Below are 10,101 nucleotides of genomic sequence, written 5' to 3' on the forward strand. Positions count from 1 at the left end.
CTTGATCTTTCAAGGATTAATAATGTGTTGCCATTTCAATGTCTTAATTTTTATTTTTGGGCTTGTCACTACTGTTTAGGAGATTTACCACTCCTTTTATCTGCAATTATCAATTGTGCTATAGTGGTTTAATGCCATGTTGGGCCAAACTTCGGAAAGTCAAAAGGCACCCTTTTTTGAGATTTGAGTTGTTTGACCAAAAATTGAAGTGCTTTTGTGCAACAATGTTGCTCTGCTTGTTGGAGAAAACTGGGGTTGTGTTCTCACTTTCATTGTTGATTGAGAGGATCCAATAGCATTTGCAGTACTCCTAAGGGGTGCCAGTAATGATCTACTGAATGAAGTAGAAGGAAACCTACAAGATGCAATGTCGGTTGTTAGGATTATCACCAAGATTCCTAAACTAGTTCCTTGTGCTGGTGCTATGTTGAAGCAGAAAACTTCATATATTGAAGGCATACAAAATGGCCTTGTGAAGTTGTTACCATATAAAAATTTCACAGGGCGCCCCATTTGGTCGCCTCCCATCTTACATGTACCCACTTTTTAAAAAAGGTTAACAGCTACCCAAAGTACAGGTAACTTCAAACAACATGCTTCTTCTCAGCTTTTCCTCCTCCTTCTTAGTTGCTGTGACAATAGAGGTTACGACGGGTTTATATGTTATTTGTGAGTAGGTTTTAAGGTGATTTATGATGTTTTACTATAGTGGGTTGCTACAACACTCTTTTCCTTGCTACTGCTTAGGGTTTCTTCTTCTTCTTCTTAGTTGCAAAATGGGTTTGTTACATTTGTTGTTTTGGCAAATTGACGATTTGAGTTTGTTCTTTATGATATTTGGAACTTATGTTTCAAATTCGAGCTTATCTGGAGTAGATTTGGGCGTTGAATCGTGTGTTGGATTGTTGAAATTCGAAGAACAAATTTCTGTTTCTGCACTTCAGACGAAAATATTTAAGACGTTTTCGTCTTAATTGTAAAAATTTCAATTAAGATGCTCTTAAGACGTTTGCGTCTGAAGTGCACTAATTTTTTGATGTACTTAAGATGTTTTCTTCTGAAGTCCCCAACTTCAGACAAAATTTGTAACTTTAGACGTGGATAGTGCTACTTCAGTCACGTACGTCTGAAGTTGTGTCTTAAATTGTTAAACAGTACAATTGCAGAGAATTTTAAACTTAGAGTACAATTTAAACAAAAGCCCCAAAAATCGAGTATTTATGCATATCCCCCTGTTGCGATAGTTTTATCAAAATGCAATACTCAAGTTGGTAAGGATAAGGTTGCCGAGAATTAAATATGGAGCAGGCAATGTTGCAGGGGATGCATTGGCAACGTTCATTTATGTAAATTTATTTGATTGGATAATAAATCAAATGAACGGAGAACTTACTTTGGAATTGAAGCTTCCAGCCAAGAATTCATCTGGGTTGTTAACACATGCAAAGATGAACAGGACAATACTAACATCTTAGTGTTGCTCTACTCGAACCTTGAGAACGAGGTTCTTATTGATGGGATCCTAATGAATGTGGCCCCAATGAAGGACACATTTGGTGAGTTAGCAAATTACGTTTGGGACCCCGGCTAAGAAGGGGCAAATTTACTGTGCGCGGAAGGGACTAGGGGATTTATGGATTAAATAAGGCGTGTATTCCAATGTGTGGTTTAGGCAATTGTTGTTGCTAGAGTTGTACTCTTGGTCTGCTTTGTGTTACTCTGCTTCTCATCTCCCCAGGTTTCAAGAGTTGTTACTATCTAAGTTTTTGTCACAACTCAAACTCCAGTACAGAAGTGTGTCAAATCTTAGCACTCCAGAACTATTTTTTATAATGTCTTTTCTATCCACAGAAACAGCCCATGGCCTTTCAAATATGTACAATGTTTATGTCATGTAAGATTGTATTTAGAGCTTTCACTCGAAATCATACTAGCAAAGATGAAACAATCTGCAACTGCAATAATATACCGTTTGCTATTTCCTGTAAAATAAATAAGGTGTAGATTAAATACACTACTTCAGAAGCACAATTTCAAGCCTATAAACAACCATAGCAGCTTACAAGAACAAACAGGAAATCCATTTATTTTCTCCTGCAAATAGAACTGCCTTAACCATAGCATCGGATGGGATCATTGCAACCTTTCTCAGTAGACTGCCTGAAACCAAAACGACCGCCCTTTGCAAGGTACTGCTGATGATACTCCTCAGCTCTGTAAAACTTCTTAGCAGGCAAGATCTCCGTAACAATATTCCTGTTCAATATCTTTTGCTGTTTGTCCCGGGATTCAAGTGCTGCTTTCTCTTGCTCAGGTGTGTAGAAGTAAATTCCGGATCTGTATTGGGTGCCCACATCATTACCCTACAAACAGCATAAGTAAACTCTTAGATAAGTTACAACACTGCTGAACACAACCTATCTGGCGAAAAGCAGTGCTTGGAACTACATAGTTCATCAGTACTAACAAAGTGGCAGTTGCTGTAATGGTAAAGCTCTATGATAAAATTACCACACACACACACATATATATATCTAGGTCTTCTTCAGTTTTTCCTGGCATCTCTTTTTGAATAAGGTCACAGCAGTTCTACATGGCATCTTGAAAGCAATTAAAGAGAAATTTTCTGTTCACAGGAAAAGACATTCTTTGACCAGATCTCAGACCTAGCAACTAAGAGTGCCTAAAAACTGAGAAACTCCCGGGCTAGATGTACTTCAGACGCAAAGGCTTGCAGAAGTATGAGGTTACCGTCGAAAACAGATATATGGAGATTTATACTGAATAGTGAGGTACTGAAGACCGCAGGAGCTAGTCCCAGAATAGTATTGAGCAAACTTGTCATTTGTCAATGGAGAAACATAGAAGGTTAAAGGTCTATTTGGTCAAGCTTCCCAAATCTGCTTATTTTGAGAGGCGACTTCTTTAAAAATAGATTTTCAGATAAGTGTTTTGAACAAGCAGTAGTTTGTGTTCCGTCAATCCATTCAAGAAGTACTTTATCAATATTACATAAGCAATTTGTGTTTGATCAACATTTCAAGAAAGTGCTTCCAGTGCCCAATTACGAAAAAAGACATACAAAGATTCACTTTACAATTAGTAGTATTATTTTAATAAATAAATAAATTTTAAATGTTCAGTATAAAAGGCTTTAAGATTTTCAATTTTATTCCATTAAAATGTTAAAATCTCAATAAAAACGTATGTTAACATTTTTAATCAATATAAACATAATTTAATCACAGTAATATTAGTGAAAATTTTATAAAATTACAGGTGACTTAAATATATCAAAGTATATCATTCAATATATAATTATTTTTTAAGGAGGGATAGTATGGCAAATATATACATCTCATATAATTGTATTTATAGCTGAGAGATAAACGGGTTAAATATATGAGCAATATTTTGGTAAATATAAATGTTTGCTAAGCATATTTTGTAGCGAAAGAATTAATTTTCCACTTCTGCTTCTTAGGAGAAGCTACAAAGTTCACTTCTTACCTATAGTAGAAAAGAAGTTTTTGCTACTACTCAAAATCACTCTTTTCTTTTTTCTCCAAAAGCTTAGCCAAATACCTCAACTCTTCTATTACTCGATTATGCATCAATTAGTAGTAACATTTTTATGGAAGAAAATAAGGTATTAGTAGTAATTTATTTTGCAATCTACGGAGTAGATTTTGAAAATAAATGGATTGGAGATGCATTAATTTCCATGTGCATTATGCCAACAAACTGAATCCGCTATTTCATTCAATCAATCCAAAATATAAATAAGATACCCAATTGGGTCAGACCAAATTAATTGTAATTTCTTGATAAGCCTTTCAAACCACCTATATAAAGACACTTAAGGAACACTATATACATCCATCAGAATTCAGAACCCCTCCAAATAGATCATATTCATGGCATCTCATCAATGCTTCTTCAAATGTGCAAACTACGTAGATCTTACGTTGTAGGACAAACAGACTATAAGCCGTCTAGAAAAAGAAAGCTAACAAGGAGTGTCCAAATAGCTATTAGCACTCATCTCTATTAAAAGAACCTAAGCAAGGAAGTCCACTAAGTAAGCGCTTAACACAGAAACTTAAGCAGAGTTGGCCACTTATTTAGCCATTTAGGTACTTAATGTCACAAGAGACACTGTAACCGTTCTGATATATTTCATGGCATAGTGAATCTCAATAAGAACAAACTCCATATCTTACGACACTCCTCTTAGAAGATTTGAAAATAACACAAAAACCAAGGCATTTGCCCCACAAAAGGAACTGGGTACCCAACCATCAACTATGAATCACAAGGCATAATCTTTAAGCAAAGCATGATCTTTAAAGATTTTTTTTCATATAAGGAGCATTATCTTTAAACATCTTCAAAAGGCATGATCTTTAGAGATCTTCAAAAGAATGATCTTTAAAGATGCTCAAAAGGCATAATCTTTAAGCAAACACAACATTTTGATGACATTTTACTTGTTAAGACAAGGTAGTTGAGTAAGTAGGTACTCCCATTGACTATAAAACTATGTTAAACAGGTTTCTAGTACTTTGCAGCCAATAAAGACCTGACTTTGGTTATTAGCACCCAAATATGCATACCATTCAATGCCCACCAAGACTCGTGTTAGGTAACAAGCTTAGTGGGAAAAGAAAGAACAATAAGCTCAGCTAAAGGCAGGAAAATTCTTTCAAGTCCTAAGCCTTAGTGTGCAAAGCTACAACACTAAGCGATTTCTTTCCATCTGCCTAAGCCTTAGTTGGCAAAGTTATCCATAGAATAGTCGAGGTGCGCCCAAAGATGGCTCGACACCACCGTGGTATAAAAGAGAGCACAAAAAAAAATAAGGAAAAAGTGACCATATACAGCTTCCCAATTTACATCAAACAAGCCCTTAACTAGAACAAATCGATAAAATTGAAGACCATGGAAGCCCAAGATTTAACATAAACTTCCTCTCCACTAAAATTCAACCCCAAATATTCCCAAACATAAGAAGATAATTTAAAACACAGAGTCCACAAAACAATAATTCAACCAATAACCATTAAATAAAACCGATGAAAGTTTTCAAAAACCTACCTGACGATTAAGGGTAGTGGGGTCATGACGATCCCAAAAAACATCAAGCAAGGTGTCAAAATTACACTCCTTAGGATCATACTGAACTCTAACAACCTCAGAATGGAAAGTAGTTCCCGAGCAAATATCTTCATAGGAAGGATTATGTAAATACCCCTGAGTATACCCAACTTCGGTTTTGGTAACACCAGGCACTCTTTGAAAAGCCAATTCAACGCCCCAAAAACAGCCAGCTCCGAATTGAGCAAATTGTTGTCCTGGTGCAGGGATATCATCATCAGGACCTTGTGCAATTGCAGAGGAAGATGAGTCCATTGGTGTACTATCAGTTTTTGCACCAAAACCCAATTTGTTGAGCCAACTCATTTTGGGGGAAGAATAAAGAGATGGGGTTTTGGAAGTACGAGGAAAGGTTGAAACTTTAAGGAGATTTTGGGAGAAAGGTAAAGAAGATTTGGTGAGGGAAAGGAGTGGAGATGTTGTGGTTATGGCGGAGGAAGGGATGCAAGTCTTGAGGAGCATTTTTGATCTATTGTAAGTTTTGTTTGGATAAGTATCTGGAGACTATTGGAGAAATGACGTGAGAATTTCCTTATTCAAATGCTTTATTCTATAGAATATTTATTTATTTATTTATTTTACGATATTCCTATACCTATAAAATCTGAAATCGTGTTCCCAGAGGCGGATTTAGGATTTAGAGGTTGCGGGTGCCATACTATTTTACGAACATAGATATATTGCTATTTATATGATCAAAGTAAGGTTTTCATTTGATCGGTTTGATCCATGTTGAGTTTCGATTAGGGCTATTCATTTTTTCGAGTTATATAGACAAACCGAACACGCGAAAAGAATTGGTATTAATAGTTATGACAATCTAGAGCAAAGTACAAACTTTCAGGATATTATTACATCACAAAAAATAGGAGAAAATAGTTTGAACTAAAATTAATAACTTTAACATTCTTGAGAAGATAAGAAAAGACTTACCAATTTAATGACCCTAGAAATTGAAACTAGTTTAATCCTGTATATTTAGCAAATTGTAAACAATGCCAATACATTAGGCACATTTACACCAATACATTTGACTGATTCTTTTCCTTTTCTTTTTCTTCAATTAACTGAGCAACCAAAAAAAGTTAGGAAAAATTAAAATAGAAATAATTAACACAATGCAAATATGTACATAGTACATATAGAGGACTCGAAAAAGCAGACGTGGAGAAAAAGTTTTTGTCTATGAGCTTTAATTTTGAAATTTTGGTTGTTATTTTATTAAAGGAGTTGCTTTCTTTAGTTTAAAAATGAAAAGGATATTGTTATATTTAAAAAGGTAAAGAAAAATAAGGAAATTTAGAAGATGAAAATATATGAGGCTGAAAGCCTAAAATTGAAGTTCAAAAAATTTAAGTATCTAAGGTTGTAAAGCCTAAAACTGAAGCGATATAACTTTTAAGAGTAAATGTTGAATTGGATTCGAACACGAGCATTTAGATACAAAATCAAGTACTTCACTAGTGGCACCAAACACATGTTCGCTAATTCGGGTGCCATTGATTGGTATATATCAGATTTCTTCTATATATACACAGAATTATATAAATTTCGGCCGAGGGTTGCGGGTGGCGTGGCACCCCGTACTCCCTTAATAGATCCGCCCCTGCGTGTTCCCATCTCTCGTGCTCTTGTACTTTCTTTGCCCAAACAATGTCACCACAATTTTGGACGTAAATATAAGTTGATTTATACGACGATAGGATAAACATAGACATAGTAAATGGTTCTTTTTCCTCACGTGTTAGAGTTTCCGATTAAGTTTAAGTTTAAGTTTTTCGTATTTCACTACTGTTTTTAAAGATTTTTCGGTCAATCTAGGAATTTATATCTTTTATAAGTTAATTGATGTGAATATGTGTTATAATTAAGAAGACGCGGCACAGTGATCTTTTAAGTAGAAGAAATCAAATTTTATTTCTGTTTCTAAAGGGGTTGAAATTTACTTATACTTTCTTTTCTATCTAACAAATTATGAGATGTTATGTTATAATTATAATAATATGAAATGGACAGAGTACGCGGAAGTACGATGCTTACGCGGAATTTGCTTTACCACTCGTAGACAACGAACAAGGGCCAGAGAAACCTGGCTCTTTTGATTTTTATTCACTTTTTCTGTTAAGAAATTGAACAACAAATACTAAATGACTCTATCTACTAAAGCTCAAATAAAAAATAAAAAAAATCATCTGAAATATATTGCCTCTGCTTGAATTTGAAATCAATCTCTCTTTTTAATTTCGTTGACCTTTAGGCTATACAAATTGATTTTTAGTTATTTTGTATCTTTTCCTAGAGTTTTCTAGGTGTCTGATGAGAAAATGCTACAAAATGGCTAGAAGCATCTGGAACTGGAAGGCAATAGCAAAGGCACCAAAACGGATGTTAGTGAATAGACAATTACAAGATTTTGAGCCGAGGCCGAGCAAATGTTCAAGAAAACAACCTCTCACGCCACGTCCATTTGTTATCATGGCGCTCATGGCAAAAGAATAGCAATACGGGAGCTAGGGGGGTTCACGGTTCGGTTTGATCGGTTTTTTATTAAAACTAAAATCAAACTAATTTAATTGGTTTTAAAAATTTTAAAATCAAAACCAAACCAAATTAAATACAAACCATCGGTTTGGTTGTCATTAGTTTGGTTTGATTTTTCGGTTCTTAGTAAGCTAATAATAAGTCGATAATAGTAAAACAACACTAGACAATAATCTGAAAAATAAGTTACTAAATTTATACATTTTTATATATTTCTTTCAGAACTGAAAGTTTATTTATCTCTTTATATGAAAAGAATGAACAAAAAAATAACTAAAAGTTTGCTTTCTCAAGCTTTGGCCATTGTAGTCCTGCAATTTGAGTTTGCTTTTTTTACTCTTATGGTAGGCTTTTTTTAACTCTTCTGTTAGGCAAAAGTATGTGCGGAGGGTTAGAGAACTAAAGTCTCTTAAGGAAAAGAAAATTGGTTGATTCCTATTGTTTTGGGCTTAGGCAATCTTTTAAGATATAAATAGGATAAACCAAAATTCAAAATAACAATTAAATTGCATAAAATATTTAAATTTATTTAGAAAAAGATATTATATTGTATATAAATAATTATTAAATTTTGTATATAATTAATCGGTTTGGTTCGGTTTAATATTCAGGTTTTTATAATAGAACCAAAACCAAACCAAATATTATCGGTTTTTAAAATTTAAAACCAAAACCAATCCAAATAAAAAAAAATATCAGTTTACTTAATCGGTTTGGTTTGATTTTCGGTTTGGATCGATTTTTCGTCAAACCGTGAACAGCCCTACGGGAGACCAAAACTCAAAGATAGGAGTGGCGAATGGGCGAGTGGGGTGGATATGAGCATGTCAAAAATGGGTTATGCAAAAACTGATAAAATATTGGATTCGTTCATATTTAATACGGATAAAATATGAATTAACAAAAGAATAATATGGATATTTATATCATCTATATTGATAGTTGCATACCCAGGCAACCTTGTATTACTCATGGTTTTCAGATGTTATTTTAAGCCACAAAGGAGACTGGTGGTGGAATGGGGAGGTCCAAGGAAAAGTCGAATCAAAAAAGCGACATATCTGAAGCTGGTGGGGAGCACGGATGAGAAGGAAAAGAGGTCGTATAGGGAGTGCGATAAGAAAGCAAGGAAAGAGGCAAAATTAGCGGTGGCAGCGGTTAAGACCGTAGCATTTGAACGATTTTATGAGGAACTTGGAGACAAAGGAGGTGACAGGAAGTTGTACATGTTAGCCAAGATTAGGGAGAGGAAGGCTCGATACTTGGAAGTGAGATGCATCAAAGACGAGGATGGCAAAGTATTGTTGGAAGAGGCATATATCACGCCTAGATAGCAGAAGTACTTCCATAAACTCTTGAACTAGGAAGGGGACAAGAATATTGTGCTTGGTGAGTTGGAGAATTTTGAGAGTCAGGGTGCATTTGGATTTTGTAGGTGTATTAATATTGAAGAGGCTGAGACGGCAATGCGGAAGATTAGCAGGGTAAGGCGACTGGGCCTAACAAGATCCGGTGTAATTTTGGAAGGATGTAGGTCGCTCAGGCTTGGAGTGGCTTACTGGTTTGTTTAATGTCATTTTCAAGGCGAAGAAGATGCTTGAAGATTGGCGGTGCAGTTTGACGATCCAGTTGTACAAAACCAAAGTTGATATCCAGAATTGCAACAACTATATAGGTATCAAGCTGCTGAGTCACACTATGAAAAATTAGGAGAGGGTGGTAAAAAGGAGGGTGTATATTTTTGAGAACCAATTCGGATTTATGTTGGGATGGTCAACTATGAAAGTCATTCACCTTGTGAGAAGATTGGTGGAGCAGTATAGAGAACGGAAAAAGGACTTGCATATGGTATTCATTGACCTAAAGAAAGCCTATGACAAAGTCCCGAGAGAGGTCCTAGATGTTTAGAGGTTAGCGGTATTTCAATAGCGTACACTAGGGCGATTAAGGACATGTAGGGGGGAGCTATGACTCGGGTGAGGACTGCGGAACGAGACTCGAAACATTTTTCAGTAGAGATGGGGTTACATCAGTGATCTGCACTTAGCCCGTTTTGTTTGTCCTAGTGTTGGACGTGCTGACGTGACACATACAAGAGGAGGTGCTATGTTCTATGTTATTTGCTGATGACAGACTATTGATTGACGAGACGCGAGGCGGAGCTTACACTAGGTTGGAAGTTTGGAGACAGAAGTCTAAAGGTTTCAAGTTGAGTAGGTCAAAAATAGAGTGCTTAGAGTGCAAGTTCAGTGATGTGATGCATGACGCAGAAGTGAAAGTGAATATCGATACCCAAATCATCCCTAAAAAGATAGTTTTAAGTATCTTGGATCTGTAATCCAAAGCAACGGGGAGATTTATGATGATGTTACTCATCGTATTGGAGCTAATTGAAATGATGAT

General features: G+C 35.4%; 1 protein-coding gene across 1 annotated transcript; it reads right to left on the minus strand.

Moving 5' to 3' along the window:
• Window positions 1-1,956: 1,956 nt before the first annotated feature.
• Window positions 1,957-5,723, minus strand: LOC104235451 (peptide methionine sulfoxide reductase A1-like). The gene is made up of 2 exons (XM_009789217.2): window positions 5,098-5,723; window positions 1,957-2,363 (listed from the first exon to the last, which is right to left on the minus strand). The coding sequence occupies exons 1-2, from the start codon at window positions 5,617-5,619 to the stop codon at window positions 2,112-2,114; spliced, it is 774 nt and encodes a 257-aa protein (XP_009787519.1). The 5' UTR covers window positions 5,620-5,723; the 3' UTR covers window positions 1,957-2,111.
• Window positions 5,724-10,101: the final 4,378 nt, after the last annotated feature.

This window comes from Nicotiana sylvestris, chromosome 3, assembly GCF_000393655.2.
Source record: "Nicotiana sylvestris chromosome 3, ASM39365v2, whole genome shotgun sequence".
NCBI classification, from domain to species: domain Eukaryota; kingdom Viridiplantae; phylum Streptophyta; class Magnoliopsida; order Solanales; family Solanaceae; genus Nicotiana; species Nicotiana sylvestris.